This window comes from Vulpes lagopus, chromosome 15 (genome assembly GCF_018345385.1).
Source record: "Vulpes lagopus strain Blue_001 chromosome 15, ASM1834538v1, whole genome shotgun sequence".
NCBI classification, from domain to species: Eukaryota; Metazoa; Chordata; class Mammalia; order Carnivora; family Canidae; genus Vulpes; species Vulpes lagopus.
This window is the reverse complement of record NC_054838.1, coordinates 27,970,705-27,990,664: the sequence shown is the minus strand read 5'-3', so window position 1 is coordinate 27,990,664 and position 19,960 is coordinate 27,970,705. Positions and strand designations below refer to the sequence as shown.

General features: G+C 48.1%; 1 protein-coding gene across 1 annotated transcript; it reads right to left on the bottom strand.

Annotated features, from left to right (window-relative positions):
* Window positions 1-4,227: 4,227 nt before the first annotated feature.
* B3GNT6 (UDP-GlcNAc:betaGal beta-1,3-N-acetylglucosaminyltransferase 6) lies at window positions 4,228-12,992 on the bottom strand. Its single transcript, XM_041730328.1, has 2 exons — window positions 12,850-12,992; window positions 4,228-8,352 (listed from the first exon to the last, which is right to left on the bottom strand). The coding sequence occupies exon 2, from the start codon at window positions 8,350-8,352 to the stop codon at window positions 7,228-7,230; it is 1,125 nt and encodes a 374-aa protein (XP_041586262.1). The 5' UTR covers window positions 12,850-12,992; the 3' UTR covers window positions 4,228-7,227.
* Window positions 12,993-19,960: the final 6,968 nt, after the last annotated feature.

Here is a 19,960-nt window from a genome sequence, read left to right as displayed (position 1 = left end):
TGAATGATCGTCCCAGGGTGGAGAGGGGACATCTCTAAGAATGGTTGTGATGCTGAGAGTTTGGCAGTTTCCCCTGGCAGCCTCCAGGGGCTCGGGGGCACCCAGGTGGGTTTCTGGAATTGAATGGGTGGGAGGCCTGGAAAGGGAACAGGGAAGGGGAACTGTGAGGCAGCTGAGGTAGGCCTGACCGTGGAGCTCCACCCTCCCCTCCTGCTCAGAGGGCTGTTGCCCCTGCCCCACACCAGTGCCAGGGACAGGGATGGGGCTGAGGTTTTCCTCCCACTAAAGGTATGAAAGGTATTATGGCTGTGTGTGTCCATAGGCACATGGACATGTGCCTCCTTCTCTCTGGAGCCCAGAAAGCCAGCCTCTGGCTTTGTGCAGCTATAGTCTTAAACTCTGGGTGTGCTTGCCATTGGGCACGGTGGCGAGGGCAATGGTCAGGGCCCAGGAATGGCAGGCAGGAGGCCTGAAGCCTGGTGTGACCTTGAGCACGTCATTCTCCTACTTGGGCCTCAGTGTCCACATCTAGCCAATGGGGATGATAATAATCCCTGTTGCCTGATTGGGGTAAGGATTCAAAGCAGTCAGGGACTTAGAGGTGCTTTACAACATGCTATCTCTCCACATTTAGATGTTTTAGAAAAAACTCTTAAAATAATTTTTATTATTTTCTTGCTCATCTTTTAGATTCATTCTTAGGTACATTTTTGTTTCTCTGGCACTTTTTCTTTTTTTTTTTTAGAGAGAGAGAGAGAGGGCACATGGACATGTGTGTAAGTGGGGTAGGGGGTAAAGGGGAGGAGGTAAAGAGGGAGGGGGAGAGAGAGAGAATCTTTCTTTTTAAAGGTTTTATTTATTTATTTATGAGAGACACAGAGAGAGGCAGAGATACAGGCAGAGGGAGAAGTGGCTCTATGCAGGGAGCCTGATGTGGGACTCCATCCTGGGACTCTGGATCATGCCCTGGGCTGAAGGCAGATGCTCAACCGTTGAGCCACCCAGGCATCCTGAGGGAGAGAGACAGTCTTAAGCAGGAACCCTACATGGGGCTTGAACTCACGGCCCTGAGATCATAACCTGAACTGAAATCAAGAGTCTGATGCTTAACCAACTGAGCCTTCCAGGTTCCCTTCTATTATAGTACTTAAAAAAAGAATTACTTTTCCTGACGGCTTATTACTACTATATAGAAGTTAAATTGATTTTTGTATGCTGATTCTGTATCTGGAAAACTTGGTATTTAAAAAATTAATCAATTATCTGCAGGATTTTTCCGTGAGCATTTTTGGTGGGTTTTCTATATGTAGACTAATGGTTCTCAATGAGGTGTACTGCCCCTTGGTTAGGAGATTTGGAAATTTGTAAGGGTTTTGTTTTGTTTTGCTGTGCCCAAGAAATTACACATCACAATTCAAATTATTTTATTTAAAATATTTTCTTTTAATAGTCTAATATTAAAATTAAAGAATTATGGTGATTATTTTGAAAATATATGTGTGGACAGATGATATTATCCAAGAATTTCACTTTAGGATAGGGAGTATGACATTAACTCTTTATAGAGGGGATCCCTGGGTGGCTCAGTGGTTTAGTGCCTGCCTTCAGCCCAGGATCGAAGTCCCAGGATGGAAGTCCCAGGATCAAAGTCCCAGGATCAAGTCCCACATCGGGCTCCCTGCAATGGAGCCTGCCCCTCCCTCTGCCTCTCTCACTCTCTGTGTCTCTCATAAATAAATAAAATATTTTAAAAACTTGTTATAGAAAAGTGAAATTGGATTCGATAGAGTCACAGACCTCTGAGGTTTTGATAGTTTTCTTTCTTTTCTTCAAGTCATTATATTTTTGTATCTTTATCTTGCCTTGCTGTGCTCTCACCTCTTGGGCAATGTTGAAGAGAAATGGTGGTGGTGGGTGAACCTTGTTCCTAATCTTAAAAGAAATGTTTTCAAATGCTTTCACCTCTTACAAACATTTTTTTTTTTTTTTTTAAATCACAAATGGCTGGGGCACATGAGTGGCTCAGACAATTAAGCAACTGACTCTCGATATCAGCTCGGGTCCTGATTTCAGGATTGTGAGATCCAGCCCCACCACCACTCCCTGCTGAGCATAGAGCCTGCTTGAGATTCTCTCCCTCTGCCTCTGCCCCTTACCAGCTAGCTCTCTCTCTCTCTCTCTCTCTCTCTCTCTCTCTTTCTCTCGGTATCTTAAAAAAAAAAAAAAAAAAGAGGGACGGCTGGGTGGCTCAGTGGTTTAGAGTCTGCTTCAGCTCAGGGCATGGTCCTGGGGTCTAGGATCGAATACTGCATTGGGCTCCCTGAAAGGAGCCTGCTTCTCCCTCTGCCTGTGTCTCTGCTTCTCTCTGTCTCTCATGAATAAATAAATAAAATCTTAAAAAAAAATCATGAATGGATGTTGAATTTTATAATTTTTTTTCTCCTGCACTGGAGATATATTTCTCTTAATGTGATATGTCACATTGACAGATCTTCCTTTCTTTAAAAAAATTTTTTTAAGATTTTATTTTTATTTACTTTATTTGAGAGAGTGAGAGAGAAAGAGCATGAGCCCGGGGAGGCGGAGCTGCAGAGGAAGAAGTAGACTCTCTGCTGAGCAGGGTGTCTGATGCCCCAAGACCTCAGGATCATGACCCAAGCCAAAGGCAGATGCTTAACCCACTGAGCCACCTAGGTGCCCCTGTGATTGCTTTTCTAATGCTAAATAAATCCACCTGGAATTTCTGGGATAAACTCATCTAGATGCTGGTACATTTTCCTTTTATTTATTTATTTATTTATTTATTTATTTATTTACTTTGAGTTTTTTTTTTTAAGATTTTATTTTTTATTCATAAGAAACACAGAGAGTGGCAGAGACACAGGCAGAGGGAGAAGCAGGCTCCATGAGGGGAAACCAATGTGGGACTCGATCCCGGGACCCCAGGATCACGCCCTGAGCCAAAGGTAGACGCTGAACTACTGAGCCACCCAGGTGCCTCACATTTTCCTTTTTTATATATTGTCACACTCTGCTGGCATTTTATGTAGGATTCTCATATGTGTTTGTGGGTGAGACAGGCCCATCATTTTCTCTGCTTGTGTGGTCCTTGTCAACTAGCGCTGGCACAGGCCCCCAGGGCCCAGATTTTCACCTACCCAGGGACCTGCCTGCAGCCTCCTCACAGAAACCGTGTGAGGGGCGCGCCCCCTGGCGGCTGTGGGGCGCAAGAGCCCGAGGAGCCGGGCGGGGTGAGCGGTGGCCGGGCTGCCCGAGGGCCAGGAGACACCAGGTGGTGCCAGGGCTCTGCAGGATGCTGGTTTTCATTGGGCCTGGTGACAAGAGCAGCTGAGCTTCAGGGAAAAGGTGACCAGGACCCAGAGTGAAGCAGCAGGCTCAAAACTACAGAGTTCTAACCCTTCTGAGCAGTAAAGTTCCTGAGTCTTTTTTTGAAATATATATATCTTTTTTGAAGATTTTATTTATTTATTCATGAAAGACACAGAGAAGCAGAGATATAAGCAGAGGGAGAAGCAGGTTCCCTGTGGGGAGTCCGATGTGGGACTTGATTGATCGATCCCAGGACCCCGGGATCATGCCCTGACCCAAAGGCAGACACTCAACCACTGAGCCACCCAGGCGTCCTTAAAGTTCTTGAGTCTTAATCTCTCTACCTGTAAGGTGGGGATAATCAATCTGCTTGTTAGGAAAAGAGGAGGAAGTTGACAAAGCACAGAAGTTAGGCTTTCTAGAAAATAAGGAAGGTGTCCTCTCCTGGCCTCGGCATTCTTGTTTTCTTGCTTGTAAAGCACTTGATAAATGACAGCTAGGGAGAAGGGAATTCAGGATTAATAATGATTATCCAGCATGAGAGTCTGCATCAGGGAGGTCTGTGTGAAGGAAGCACATTTGTTCATTTATCAATTTTAGTTGATTATTTAACCATTGTTCATTTATTCAACAAATATTTATTGGATCCTGGTAGGCACGATGTCCCCCCAAGAGATGCACATGTCCTAACCCCTGGAGCTTATAAGTAGTTTAGGTTACAAGGGAAAAGAGAAGTAAGATTGCAGATCAGTTGCCCTTAAGATAGGAAGACAATCCCGGATTATGTAAGTGGGCTCAATGTGATCATACGGGTTCTTTTTTTTTTTTTTTTAGGTTTTTAAAGTTTATTTATTCATGAGAGACACAGAGACACAGGCAGAGGGAGAAGAAGGCTCCTCAAGGGGAGCCCGATACAGGACTCAAACCCAGGACCCTGGGATCACAACCTGAGCCACCCAGGTGCCTCGGTCATAAGGGCTCTTAGAAGTGAAGGAGGAGCAGGAAAGTCAAAGATGCAAGACTACTGCTTGATTTTAACCCGCTGAAGCTTGTGTTGGCCTTCTGACCTCCAGAACTGTAAGATAATACACCTGCATGGGTTTAAGCAACCATGTTTGTGGTAATTTGTCACAACAGTAGGAAACGAATACAGCACTGTTCCAGGCACAGTAGCAGATGCTGGGGATTCTGCGGAATTCACGGAGCTATAAGGAAGTGACGCCTCACCTTATATGTGGAGGTTATATCCAATGAAGCAAGAGTAGAAAAGTGTTCCAATGCTAGAACAGCATTTTGGAAGGCCCAGGGGCAAGAGCAAGAGAGTGTGCACAGAATGTCAAAAGGCCCCAGCAAAGTGAGGAGAAATCAAACTGGAGATCAAAGGAATTCAGGTCAAAGGGACAGTCCCAGAAAGCGTTTGCTTTATCTGAGGACAGTAGGGCTAGATTTCGAGAGGGGCCAAGTTATGACCAGATCTGCCTTCTGCCTGCAGTAGTGTGGAGAGTGCATCCCTAGGTGGCTCTGGCCCACGTGAGAGCTGGTGGTAACCGGCCAGACTGGTGCCAGGGAGAAGAATATGGACAGACGAGAACTGACTGGAGAGAGATTCTGGAGGTAAGATCAATGGAGCTTGGTGACTGACCAGATGGGCTGTGAGGGAGAAGGAGACTTTGAGCTGCACCATCGCCCCCTCTTCCTGGCATGGGCAAATCAGCGGATAGTGCCATTTCCCGAGATGGGAACATCAGTGGAGGCGCAGGCCTGAGGAGTGCCTGGAGCACATTCAAGCCGAGGTGACCACTGAAGCAGTCGGACATGTGTCGGGAGTTGGGTGAAGGTCTGTTGGAGATTCAAGGTAGACTCTGGGTCCTTGCAGAGAGAAAAAGAGGTTTCTCAACCTCAGCACTACTGATTTCGAGTAGTTTTTTTTTTTTAATATTTTATTTATTTATTCATGAGAGACAGAGAGAGAGAGAGGCAGAGACACAGGCAGAGGGAGAAGCAGGCTGCATGCAGGGAGCCCGGTGCAGGACTCGATCCCAGGACTCCAGGATCACGCCCTAGGCTGAAGGCAAGTGCCAAACCTCTGAGCCACGCATTCCTTTGCTAGTTCTTTGTCTTAAGGTAGGCCTGGAGGGTTATCCTCATCTGCAAGCTCTGAGCTGGGTCACAGGCCCAGCCGTGTTCCAAGCCTGGTGATGGGAAAGGTGAGCACAGGTGAGGCAGGGGCCAGGTGTGGTCCTTGTGGTGTCCCCCCACTGTCAGCTCAGAAAGCCTGGTCACATGGCCACGCCTAATTGCAACAGAGGCCAGGCTGTGTAGTCTAGGTGTGTGCCCAGGAGGGAGGGAGTAGCAGATTTTGGTGGAAAGCTGGCCACCTCCTAAATGATCTGAGACACATGGTAGGTGGTGGTTTCTGGAAAACATTCCCTGTGAAGGGAGGAGAGGTTGTGTGGAGATGCGGAGTCTGGAGGGAGCCCCATAGAGCAGGACACTGCACATGGTCCCAGATTGAGTCTGTTCCCCAGTGAGGGGGAATGGACCCTGTCCTCAGGGCAGGGAAGGCATCTGGTCAACCTCCTGACTTCCCACCTGGGCTCCTTCCTCCTTGACATTGCCTCCCTCTTGTCCATCTCCCACAGCCGGGACCCTGATACACATTTCTGCCTCACCCTGAAGCTGTTTCCTTGATTTCCCTTCTTAGCCAAGATGACTGGCAGCTCCTGGAGGTCAGGAGCACAGCATGATCCTCAGAGTCCTGATCACTGAACACCCCCCCCCAACCTGCGCCGGCCTTCTAACCGATGTTCAGGACAGACTCCAGTCACCCCTGCGTGCTCCCTAATCATTGTCCCTCAGGGCTACTGATTGGATTCCCCAGCCCCAACACTGGTCTGTACGTTGACCTCCACAGGCTTTTCAAAACTGTCCAGATTCCCCAATCACCGTCTTTCATAGTTTCATCATTATGCACCCCCACTGACCCCACCCTGAACCCCCGGCTTGGTTCCCCAAGGCTGACCAACCCTGAAGCCTGGCCCCGCACAAGGCCTGTCTGCACCCCTGCCCCTGCTTGCACCACTCTCCCCACCACCACCACTAAGTGTCGGTGGGGTGGGTGTCCGTGGGCAAGACCATTAGGAGAGGCCATCAGCTGTGGTCGGCCAGTGTGGAGAGGAACACAGGGTGGCATGACTGGGAATGACCGTATGGTCCTGGATCAATCACGGTCCTCACTGAGCCTCAGGTCCCCACTTTGCACAGTGGGGATTCTGACCTCATAGAGATGTTCCGGGGGGCAGCGGTGGGAGAAGACTGGTGTGGAGGAAGACTGGGATCCACCAAGCTCTGCCATGGGTGCTTTCCAGGTCCCCAGTGTGAACTGAGTCCTGGGGGAGGGGATCCCCTTGACGACTCAGTCCAGCTCCTTCTGCGTTCACTCGGGGAGCGAATAATGGCGAGGACAACTCATGTACTGCACCCAACGGGTGACATCTGATTCGCCTGCCCCCGACACTCGCCTTGCTCCCCTGGCCGCGGGAACCCGGTGCAGGAGCTGGCCGTGGCAGGCCCTAGACTAGGGGGCCTTGGAGCTGGGCTTGCAGGGAAAACACATCCCGGGCCCGCCGGCTTCCTTCCTAGCCGCACATTAGGGTCGCTTGAGGAACTTAAAAAGTACCTGGGACTCTGAGGACCCCCAGAGCGATACAGTCAGAAATCGTGGAGATGGGGCCGGGACCCAGGACTTCTCCACCCCTACCCAGGTGAGTGCACAGCGCAGGCGGCTTCGGACGCGCCGAGCCAGCCGAGCCGAGCCGGTGGGAGAGAAGGCATCCAGGGCAGGCCCGAGGCTCTGTCGGCACGGACGCCCCCCGCAGTCCGCCCCGCCGGCCGGCCTCAGGAGGTCCTGTGGCCCCGGGCGCAGCTCAGCCCCGGGTCGTGCAGGGCCCTCCACATGAGCAGCATCTCGTAGGGCGCGAAGCGGTGCACGAGCAGCAGCTCGCGGTACAGGCAGGGGTCGAAGGAGGACTGCCGGACGCCGGGCAGCTGCACGCCGTAGGGCCGGATGCCCTCGTGGCTGCTGGGCGCCAGGCCGCTGCGCTCCAGACACATGCCCATGTAGGCGTCGTCGATGGGGAAGAGCGGGGTGCGTTGCGCGGCGGCGCGCAGGAGCCCCACCGTGTGGCTGGACAGGAGGAAGCCGCCGCCGCTGCAGTACACCGGGTAGGCCCTCCCCGGGAACAGCTGCGGGGGCACGAAGTACTTGCTCCTGCTGTCGCGGATGGGCACCGAGCCGTCCATGAGCTGCCCCGCGAAGAGGTGTCGGTCGGGCCGCTGCGCGCCCAGGAAGCGCAGCACGTTGGCGGTGTGCACGAACACGTCGTCGTCGCAGCTGAGCAGGAAGCGCGCGTGCGGGCAGCGCTGCGCCAGCCAGTCGAGCAGGTGCACGTGCTTGAGCGTGAGGTTGAGGAAGGTGTCGGCGAAGGCCCACTGCAGCACGTCGCGGTGCTCGCGCGCCTCCAGCCCCACCAGCGCCGCCAGCCGCCCCGCGCGCTCGGCGTCCGCGTCCCCCGGCGCCGCGGTGCCCAGCAGGAAGAGGCGGCGCACCTGCTGCCCGCCGTAGCTGCGCTCCTGGCCCCAGGTGCGGCGGATGAGCTCGCGCCGCTCGTAGTTGGCGGGCGACGACTTGACGGCCAGCAGCAGGAAGGCCCCGCGGGGGCCCGCGCACTTGGCCGGCGCGTCCCAGAGCAGGGGGAAGTGGCGGCAGTGGCGGTAGCGCAGGAAGTCCTGGATGCGCGCCGGCAGCCGCTCGAAGTCCGCCGTGGCGCGCACCGAGTCGTTGGCCACGCACGGGGCCCCTGCGCTCAGCGCCGCCGGCCGCGCCTCGGTGGAGCCGTCCCACGTCTCCTCCCGGGACCTGGAGGCTTGGGGGAACCAGGTGTGCAGGGCCAAGAAACTCACGCCCACCAGAAGGAGGGCCAGAGTCTTGGGGTTCAGGGACCTGCGGCAGGGGAAAGCCATCTGTGGGGGAAACCGAGTCGGAGGTGAACCAGGAGTCACATCAGGGCTCTCCCAGAACCAGGCCCTTCTCAACTTTGCTGTTCTAGGGTCAAAGGAAACCACAACTGCAGATTACACGGAAGCATCTCGAGTCTTCCACAGTCTGGAGTCCTCTGACCTGCACATGCCACCTAGGCCGAGCAGACTCAAAGTCAAAATCTTCATCTTCTTGTGAATTCACATCCTGCTCTTCCACCTCAGTAAATGGTGCCATTGCCTACCCTGTTGCTCCAACCGGAAGCCCCGACTCTCTCCACCCTTACTTATACCCACGACTCTCTCCATATCCTGGAGCTCCTGCGTCCCAATCCCTCTGTGTGCATTCCTTCTTTTCCATCCCTGTCAGCCCGGAGTCTATTTCCCGCCTTTCCACCCTAGTCAAGGAAGCATGAGGTGAAAGCACTGGACTCAGACCCAGGTCAGATTCTGGTGTCCCCACTTACACACATCCTCTTGAACAAGCCACTTCCCATCCCAAGGGCTGAATGTTCTAAGAAAGGGCTAAGACATTCCTACTTTGCAGGGTTGTTGGGAGCATGAAGTAGCCAGTCAATGAGTGACACTGATGTTTTGACCTCTTCCACTTCCTCTGGCCCCACTTCTTTTGATTTTATTTATTTATTCACGAGAGAGGCAGAGACACAGGCAGAGGGAGAAGCAGGCTCCCCATGGTGAGCCTGATGCGGGACTCTGGGATCACAGCCTGAGCTGAAGGCAGATGCTCAACCACTGAGCCACCCAGGTGCCCAACCACTGAGCCACCCAGGTGCCCCTGGCCCCACTTCTTTATCTTCCTGCCTGGTATCATTTTCTGTTCCCCAAACATACCAGGTCAGGCCCTCTTTTCTATGTATCTAACTCCCCCACCTGCCCAGCTGCACTTAAGGCCCTGCTTTCTGAAGACCCCTCGCAAGTCAGACTCCAGATTACAATAACCTTTCCAGTACTTACTCCCTGAGAAATCCCATCACACTGAGTCCTAAAGAACTGTCTTTCTTGAAACATACTTCTCTCGGTTTCAGAGCTGCCACTCTCTCCTTCTTTCCTCCTCCCTTTTTAACCATGTCTCTCATTTCTCTTTGCTCATTTCTACATCTTTCCACGTTTAATGGCAGGAGGTCCCCAGGGCTCTGTCTGGATATCTCCTTTCCTGTAGGACCTCCAGGCTCTGGTCCCTGTGTCCCCCTAGCAGCTCCATGTGGTGGTCCACAGCCACTCCGGGTGCAACCTTAACTCTCATCTTTGTCCCCAGAGTTGTCCCAGAGTGCCACCAACCGCTGTGGTTTTTGTTCAAGCCCCAAACTGTGATCGATTCCCTCGTCTTCATTCCCCCACCCAAGCCCGGATGATTTAGCCCCTAAATATTTCATCGACCTGTCTCCTTCCATTCCCACTTCCATTCCCTGTCTCATTCCATTCCAACCCAAACTAGCTTCTGCTGCTCAGATGACATAGTGACATAGCCTCCTGCTTGGTCTCTTCACATACTTCCTGGCTCTCGGTGGATCCCTCCTCCACAGTAGCTGGAGTACCTGTGAACCATGCAGATTTCACGTCACACCTTCCTACTATCAGCCACCTGCCCTGGCCATCAGCCAGGTCACAGCCTTAGACTGGCAATATCTTTCTGCCTCGAGCTCCCCTGCCTCTACCTCTTTCGCCTACATTTTAATGCCTGCTTAGCCTCCTCATCCTCCACATCCATTGAATGGGTGTTTCCTTGGCTAGGCTTTAATGTAGCTCAAAGGAGACCAGAACATTTTTTTTTTTGTTTTTCTTTTGTTTATTTTTTATTTTTATTTGTTTTAAATAAGCATTTTTTAAAAATTTATTTATTCAGAGAGAGAGAGAGAGAGACTGAGAGGCAGCGACACAGGCAGAGGGAGAAGCGGGCTCCATGCAGGGAGCCCGACGCGGGACTTGATCCTGGGTCTCCAGGATCATGCCCTGGGCCAGAGGCAGGCATCAAACCTCTGAGCCACCCAGGGATCCCTATTATTTGTTTTAAAGTGTATCTTCTTTCCTAGTCTGTAAGCACCTTAATTGGCAGGGATGGCATCTGTGTTGTTCACCACTAGTGTCCTGCACAGGGTGAGAGGTCAGATAACATAATGGTAGAAAATGCTGTTGCCTGGGTTCAAATACTGCCTCTATTAGTTTCTTTTTTGTTTGTTTGTTTGATTTTGTTTACTTATTTGAGAGAGAGCACACGTGGGAGCACATGGGGGCACATGGGGGCGGGCAGAGGGGGAAGGGCAGAGAGAAAAGCAGACTCCCCACTGAGCAGGTAGCCTGACCTGGGGCTTGATTCCAGGACTCTGGCATCACAACCTGAGCCGAAGGCAGACAATCGACTGAGCCACCCAGGCGCCCCTGCCTCTACTAGTTTCTAATTGCATGTTCTGAGCAAGTTAATTTAAGTCGTCTAATATCTACCCCCTAGGAGTTATGGTGATGAGTAAATGATAATGTATGTAAAGAATTTAGCATGGTACTTGGCACATAATAGGTATTCAGTAAATATTACCTATTGTGATTATCAGAGGTGCCAATATTTCCAGGTTGAGTCATTTCCATATAGTAGATGTTACTGTGTTGGATTGTACTCTAGTGCTTGTGTATTATAGGCCATGCACCACGTCTAGGACAAGATGGGGACAAAGCAGGTGTTCAGTGAAATAATGGCAGTGCCAATAACTACCCAAAAAAGTGAGAGAGCCTTGCAAAAGCATTGGTGCAATCGCTGAGTCTCATTAGAAATACTAGAGGTAGGCTCCTGTAGCTCTCACTGTATTCCTGCTTCAGTGTTTGATACGCCGACAGGAGAGTGAGATGATCTAAATCTAATTTATCATCGCTGTAGGCTCAGTGGCTTGTCCTGTGCCTGGCCTGTTTGTGGCAGGCAACATTTTTTTTTTTCAGTGAATATAAGACTAAAGAATGAATGAGAGTAGAATGTGGAGTCTTAGTAACTGGGCAGGAGTCTCAGCTGCTTTCAGTAGCTGTGCAACTTTGTGTCATGACATTAATCTGGGCCTGAGTTTCCTCAACTGAAAAATGGAGAGGGTTAACACTCATCCCTTAGTGAAATAAGGAGCAAGAAGATAATTTTGTTAATGCCAGAGTGGCATACAAATGCTAGTTAAAAAAAAAATGTAAAAGTGTGCTCTATCTTCCTTCTCCCCTCCCAGAATCTTTTCTAGAAAGATAAATAACCTCAGTCTTAATGCAACAGTAATTCTTGTCTCAAGGAAACTTGCATTTACTTTGATAAAGCTGATCCAGGGAGCTGAATCATAGCCACTTTATGATCTGAGCAAGGGGAAGGTTGGGCCTTGTCCTATTTCTGAGGGCGGCACTGGTATGTAGAACTCTGGTTTTGGATGCTGACACTGCGGAGCTTTAGGTATCCTCTGTGGTTCTTTTTGCTGGATTTCCCCCTTTCTCAATGTACTCTTTTAGGTCCTCACACCTTAGGCTTTCACAGCCTCTGCTGGTCATGATCCCTTGTTCCTTAGGACTCAGCTCAAGTACCACCTCCTGCAGGAAACCTGGTAACAATGAGCTCAGTTGAACAGGTGTCCTTGTTATCATGGTTGCTGAGTAGCCAAGCTGGTAAGAGGACAGACCTGCCACTTAAGAAACCTTTTCAAACCTCACGTTCCTTATTTATGGGAATGTGGGCAGGTCATTTACCTACGTGCCTTTGAGGATGTTTGGAGTTGATTTGTGTAAGGCACTTTGACCCATGCATGGGCTGTAGTAAGCGGGTACTATGGTAGCATTAGCAACTAACAGGTATGTTTGTGGGGCAAAGGAGGATTATATAAAGTTCCTTTATGATCCTGTCACTACTCTTATTTCTCCATTTATTGCTCCACATATATGTTTGCTTTTCTTTGCAATGCTATTCACTCTGCCTGGGATTTTCTTCCTTATGTTCCTAGGAACAGGAGAAGTTTCAGGATGCCTGCGTGGCTCGGCAGTTGAGCGTCTGTCTGCCTTTCTGCCATCAGCTCAGGGCATGATCCCAGGGGATCGAGTCCCACATCGGGCTCCCTGTGAGGAGCCTGCTTCTTCCTCTGCCTATGTCTCTGCCTCTCTCTCTCTGTCTCCCATGAATAAATAATTGAACAAATAAATATTAAAAAAAAAAAAAGGAACAGAAGAAGTTTCTGTTGGTTATTCCCTCCTCTGGTTTCATGCCAGGGTGGATGAACAGAACACGGTTTCCTGGGTCATCCACCAGCCCCCTACCATCCTAAGGTATTCCTGGGGAATAATGCACAGTGGATATGGCAGGCAAACAAGTCTTTTATTACTTTTGGTCCCAACTCCTAGCATGGAGCACTAACCTAGAAGCTTTGCCCTGGTTCCTTTCCGTCCCTGTCCTCCCTCTGGTTCTTGCTTCACCCTCTAGGAAGAGGTGATGGGAAGCAGCCCAAGCCCCCGTCTTACCTTGAGTGTCTTAAGAGAGAAGAAACAGACAGGAGCCGTCTCCAGACTGGGACCTATCTTTAACCCTCTGCTTTCACAAGCTGAAGGCCCACCTCCAAGCCTGGGCTTGGTTCCACATATTTGAATCTGACTAATCGTTGACATTTGACGTCCTCCTTGGAGGGAGGGTGAAGTGTGGACAGCTACAGGCTTCCTTCCTACCATAAACACGTATGCTTTGTGAGGAAGGTAATGCCATCTCTTCCAGTTTTGTTGACTCTACCCACAACTGCTGTATTCTCTCCAGTGGTACGCCCAACTGAACATTTGAATGCTGTACTGTCATCATCAGTTTTCCCTGAGAGCCTGGGGCCTATTAACACAGGATAGGGCTCTGAAATCTTTGTTGAGTAAATTGTATGTAAACTGTTCATATGGGCATTTTTTCTAAGCTCATTAATGACATCCAAGCATATTGTGTGTGGCAAATGATCATGGGCTTCGTCTCATTATCAATGGGGGTGGTCAGGAGAGAGCTCGGTCTCCGTCCTCAGGAACTCATGATTTTTTTAAAAAAATATTTTATTTATTCATGAGAGAGAGAGAGAGGCAGAGACACAGGCAGAGGGAGAAGCAGGCTCCATGCAAGGAGCCTGATGTGGGACTCGATCCCGGGTCTCCAGGATCACACCCTGGCCTGCAGGCAGCGCTAAACCGCTGTGCCACTGGGGCTGCCCTGGGAACTCATGATTTCTTAGGAGAGCCAGATAGTGAAAGATTATAAAAGAGGTGAGATGCAGAGGGAGAATTTGAAGAAGGAACCTGGGCGAGCCAAGGAAGACTTCACATTAGAACTGGGTTATACCAGTATTCTAGTGCTGCACCACAGACCATCACCAAACGTAATGGCTCAAGACAACCAGCATTTATTATTTTTCAAGATTCTGTGGGTGGCCTGGGAGGCTCTTGTGCCTGACACACCTGGGATCTCTCACGGGGATCTGTTCAGTTAATGGGTCAGCTGGGGCCAGCTGGGCCTTGTGCTATCTGTGCTCCTTTATCCTGGGCTGCCTCATGGCACGGTGGTCTCGAGGTTCCAAGATGTGGAGACCTGGCCTTCAGAAGTTGCCTCATATCACTTTCACCACATTCTGTTAGTCAAAGTAAGTCATAAGAGCAGCCCAGAAAGAGGATGAGAAGGGCTCCAAGAATTGATGGTCATATTTAACCTATCACATGGGTTTTGAGATATAAGGAGTTTTGCCAGCAGGCAAGGAGAGGGTACCCTGGGCAAAGCTACAGAGGTGGGAATAAACAGGAGATATCTGGGAAACATTCCAGGTTTCATGTGGTTGGAGGGATAAACATTGGGAGTTGAAAATACAAAGGTAGATTAGAAGTACACCAAGAAGGGCTTTGAACGCCATACCTGGAGTTTGAACTTAGTCCTCTGAAAGTTTTGACAAGTCTCTGTTTTCAAGAGTTCATTATAGCAGCCCATATGGTGGTTGCTGGAGAGGGCAAGGCGGAAGTCAGGGACCCTAGGGGCCGATGGTGATCCATGGGAGCGAGGTGTGGCCCAGCCTAAACTGGGCAGGGGCTGTCAGAATGGCTTTAGAGATTGGTGATTTACTGGATATTCTGTGAGAGTGTTCACCTCTCAGGCTCCTTGTCCTTTTTTTTTTTTTTTTTAAGAGATTTTATTATTTATTTATGAGACACACACACACACACAGAGAGAGAGAGAGAGAGAGAGAGGCAGAGACATAGGCAAAGGGAGAAGCAGGCTCCATGCAGGGAGCCCGATGTGGGACTTGATCTTGGGATTCCATGATCATGCCCTGAGCCAAAGGCAGGCATTCAACCACTGAGCCACCCAGGCATCCCAGGCTTCTTGTCCTTCTTGCTAATTTAGAGGGTCCTGGGTCTGGGGGAGTGGCTGGATGAGACAAGAGTGAAGGATGAGGAAGGGGTGGGGGTAAGTGAGTCATGGGAAGAAGGAGGGAAAGGGGCATGAGTATTGGTTCAGTGGGGGATGGTAAGAGATAGCTGGAGGATTAAGGAAGCCCAGCCTTCCTGGAAACTCTCTGGCAGGTGAAGGCTGGAAGAGAATGGGAGCACCAATTTTTTTTTTTTTATTTTTATTTTTTTTATTTATTATTTTATTTATTTATTTATTTTTTATTTTTATTTATTTTTTTTTTTGGGAGCACCAATTAAATCAGGCTTAAAAGGGTAAGAGTATAGCACCAGGGAGGGACCTACCTGGATTTTTTTTCCCAGACTGTGACTTCCTGTCCCACTCATGGCTGAGGATCCAAGGCCTGGCACAGAGCAGATAACCATCCAGAAGGGCAGAATGACATAACGTTGTTTTTTTTTTTTTTTTAATATATTTATTTATTCATGAGAGACGCACAGAGAGAAGGAGACACAGGCAGAGAGAAGCAGGCTCCATGCAGGGAACCCGATGCAGGAATGACTGGATCCCAGTTCTCTAGGATCACACCCTGGGCTGAAGGCAGATGCTTAGCTGCTGAGCCACCCAGACATCCCTGACATAGCATCGTTAATTCATTTTCTTTAAGCCCTCTAAAAACGCATCTTTTCTTCTTAGCAGATATGTCTTTGGGGAAGGTTAGGGATGAATTGAAGTGGGGAGAAAGCTTTCTTTTCTTTTTTTTTTTTTTTTAAAGGTTTTATTTATTCATGAGAGACACAGAGAGGCAGAGACGCAGGCAGAGGGAGAAGCGGGATCCCTCTGGGGAACCCGACAGGGGACTCGATCCCAGGACCCCAGGATCATGCCCTGAGTTGAAGGCCGACGCTCAACTGCTGAGCCACTCAGGTGCCCCTGAAGTGGGGAGAAAGTTAAATGGGGGTAAGTTTATTGGAGTAAAATGAGCACTTTGGGACAGGAAACTGACCTCTCTAGGAAGGTTCTGGAGTGGCCAGGGAGGAACCTAGTGAGATGTGTGTAGTGGATATGCGTGGCAGGGTGACTTCACAAATGTGTGTACTATTCAGAGGTGGAGTTGTAACAATCATAACTTCTTTCCAGTCCTCCTCTTTACAATGGGTGGGTGTTTAAATCTAGTGTAAGAAGTCTCAGTCCAATGGTTCAGCCACACCCTAGTCTCGAAAAACTGGTGTGGGATAAGGAAGGGTAACCTGTTCCCACCTCCAAGACAAACAAACAGCTTTGGTGAGCACAAACTGGCACTTGATGACCAGGAAGGGGAGGAAAGTTGGATGGTCCCTTGTTCAGGTCAAACTTGTCACTGGGAGAGGATCCAGAAGAGAAGTTGATTCCTCAGGAATCAACAGTTTTGAGGTACCCTTGGCAGGCCCAGGCCAGGCATTCTTACAGGAAGGATCTTATTCAGAAAACCCACTGTAATTAGTTTCATGCTAACCATGGTGCAAACCCTTTAGACAGTCCTTCATTTTACAGATCTAGAATCCAACATTTCTAGTTAAGTGACTTGGCTATAGTCAGATACCTTTTCAGTGGGGGGCCAAGATCCTAAGGCAGGTCGTTAGACACCAACAAGGACATGAAGTATGTGATGTATCAGAACTTAATGCCAATGGGCTACCGTTGGAGTCTGCTGCCTCAGTGCAGTGTTGGGTCAGGGCTACTGTGTTCCACCCCACATGCCACGTGGAGCATGGTCCTAGTCTTGCCGGTAGCCACAGCTGCGCCAGCCCAGCCTCTGGCATACACAGACCCTGAGGAACTGGAACTCGGGCTCTCACTCCCGGATTCCTTTCCAAGTGAGTGGTGATTCTCTTTGGTTGGAGGAGTCCCTGTCTTTCTCTTTTCTTTCTTTTCTTTTTTCTTTTCTTTCTTTTCTTTCTTTCTTCTTCCTTTTTTTCTTTTTTCTTTCTTTCTTTCTTCTTCCTTCCTTCTTTTTCTTTCTTTTCCTTTCTTTTTCTTTCTTCTTTTATTCTTTCTTTCTTTTTCTTTCTTTCTCTTTCTTTTTTTTTTTTGTCCCTGTCTTTCATAATTCCTCTACCTAATCGTGAAATGGTTTGGTTTATAGGACTCAGTCTGAGACTCTCTTTCCCCTCCATTCCCATGGCTTCAAATATCATGTGTGCTTTTGATATTCAGAGTTCTGTCTTCAGCCCAGATCGCTTAGCTGAGTTCCAGATCCGCAGTATTTTACTACCTTTAAGCTCTCCAACAGGATTTTATCTCACACAGACTTCACAATCGATGAATCTCAAACTTACTTGGGAACTCACCCCAAATCTACTGCTTCCCATATAACTCAGATATATTTGACCTTCTAGCTGGTATCCCTGTACCCATGCTGGCCCCTGTTAGTCCATTCTCCAATCTTTCAGGAGCTTTCCAAATTCAGGTACTCAACAAGGCTTTGAAAGCCCCATGTGACTTAATTCCTGCTCATCTCTCCAGACACTCACTTCTTGCTCTCTGCTGTAACCAGCCTTTTCTTTTCCTAACTTTCACCATTCAGGTTTTTTTTTTTTTTTTCCATTCATTTATTCATGAGAGACACAGAGAGAGGCAGAGACATAAGCAGAGGAAGAAGTAGGCTCCCCATGGGGAACCCAATTTGGGACTCGACCCCTGGACTCCAAGATCATGACCTGAGCCAAAGGCAGGTGCTCAACCACTGAGCCACCCAGGCTCCCCCCATTCAGTTAACATAAGATTCCTCTTCAGAGAAGCATTCTCTTCTCCAGTTCCCTAGTATGCATTCCCTTAACTCTCTGTTCCCTCCCTCCATTGACACCCCAAATATAACTGGCACAGTTACTTATTGGGCACTAGAGCCTAAGTGCCTAGGATAGGATGTCTTGTTCTTAATGTGCTCCTGGCATCTAACATGGACACAGGATTCCAGAGCTTGCTGAGTGGATGGCACAGTGCCATATAGTTCCCACATAGCAAGGCTCAAGAGAGGAATCTTCTTTTTTTAGTGCTTTCTCCACATTTGAGAATCAGTCCTATTTGGGGACTAGGGCCTGCCTACTAAGTGAGACAGGTCCTGCTTTCTCTAACACCTAAGTAGACCTATTCACTACCTAAGTAGACCTATTCACTATTGTAGTCCAGGACTAAAGCAAGGAAAAAAAAAAGCTGGGGTGGGACTGGGTTGGGGGGAACCCCACCCCAGGCTTGCTAGAGCTAGGCCAGTCAGCTCAATAAAAAGGTGAATGCCTGTGTATAGGAGGTATGTGTTGCAGGGTTACTTAGGGGCATGAACTATTCTGAGGTGGAATTAAAGCAATCTCAACCCCTTTTCAGTCATTACTTTAACAAAGCAGAGTCCAAATCGCTTTGCAAATTCACTTATATTTCTTGGCAGCTTCTGTTGATTCAGGGAAGGCTGCCTCTTCCTGACACACAAAAGAACTAGTTGACGTAGCTACCATATGGTCACCAGATTCAAACTATGCATTCCAACGGGTTTGGCCAGCAAAACTAATATTTGAAAAGCTGTGTTTTGGATCACTGAATGAGAAGTGGGAAATTCTAGTTATGTTTTACATCTTACAGATGGCACTTTGGCCATTGCCAGAGACGGAAATCATAAACATACAATGGCTCACGCAGTATGATCTTCCTGTTTCTAATCTGTTCCCCTTTGTTGTGTGAAGCTGTAGGGTTCATGTGTTTACTCCAGAGCTCCTGAAGTTGAGAATGCTGTGTATTTATAGACCATAAATATTTAATTGAAAAGTTCCTAGCTTTTGCTTTGCAAATTACCCAAGCTTGGAGTAGAAAGTACTGCAGTATAGTTCAAAACTCTGATAAAGATCCTTCCCATGAACAGGATCGCTGCTGGCCTGTACAGACCCTTTCACCTGGAACTGGAAAAAGGTGTCCCAAGATGCAACCCCACCAAGGCACATACCTTGACAAGCTGAGCACAGGTTAGATTTGGGCCTCCACTAACCCCTCTCCTTCAAGTGGGTGCCTTGTGCAGGGTACAAATTGTACAACTAAATATGGTGGTCCTACCTTTATATAAATCTACATATTAATGTAAACCAGGGATACAACAATACCAGAAGCCTTAGTTCAAAATTGTCATTTTTAATACTTTTACCTAGAGAGAGGTAATTAATGAAATATAGCCTAGATTATAGCAGATTAGATAAAAATACATAATTCTACTATCTTCTAGAAAAATGATCGTGACTTTGGCAAATCAAATGGGAAAAGTGAATACGCAGATCTGAGATCACCTGAAAATTGTTAGTTCCTTGTAAAGATTCACACAACCTATGTTTATTAAATAATTGCTAGAACAGACATTTGCACCAAAATGAAACTAGGAACCTTTATATTAACTTGAACAGTTTATCCGTTGGTCACACTAAAGACTCAGAGATATTAAATATGTGGAAATGCTGGATAGTAGACAATGCCTGATCAATAAACAGAAATTGATAATACCTATTTATTAAAAGATTCACTTATTAATTGGTATTAAATAATTTAGCTCTAAAAAGAAAAGCCAAAAAGAAACAAGGACTAATTGTGGAAGTGACTTTGACCTTTTCCTTTTAGAAAGTTAAAAGAAAAAAAAATACTCATGACTGTGATAGCTTATTAGTTCCTTGACAACTGCCACATGACACATTTTATATGGCATAAGGAAAGATGGTCAAAAGATCTCAACTTTTTGGAAGTCAACTTAAAAACTAAATGCAACTAGCATTTTTGGGCTTTACAGTATGAAATGGAATTCCTTTCATAATGGGAACAAAATCATGTATTCAAAGGTTTAGGCACTTTGCAGCAGGCCATTGATGATTTAGTAAAACTGGTATGAAGAAATAATTCTATAAATATTTAAACCCAAATCACATTCAACAAAGAAGTGAAAGGTCTTAAATATATAAAATATTTTCATTCTGATGAATACACACTGGAATCATCTTGCAGAGAAGTGCAGTGGGAAGTACTATTCTGTACTTCCATTATGGAGTTCATTTGCTGATGGCCTAAAGAAGAGGAAGCAAACTCCCAGAACCAGAGAGTAAATATTTGAGGCATTGCAGGCCATGTACATCTCTGTTGCATATTCTTCTTTTTTTTGTTTAAACAACACTTTTAAGGTGTAAAAAAATTGTTCTTACCTTGCAAGTC

What these genes read in the sequence shown, in the direction of transcription:
- B3GNT6 (XM_041730328.1), bottom strand. Translation starts at nt 8,352, where the DNA reads ATGGCTTTCCCCTGCCGCAGGTCCCTGAACCCCAAGACTCTGGCCCTC.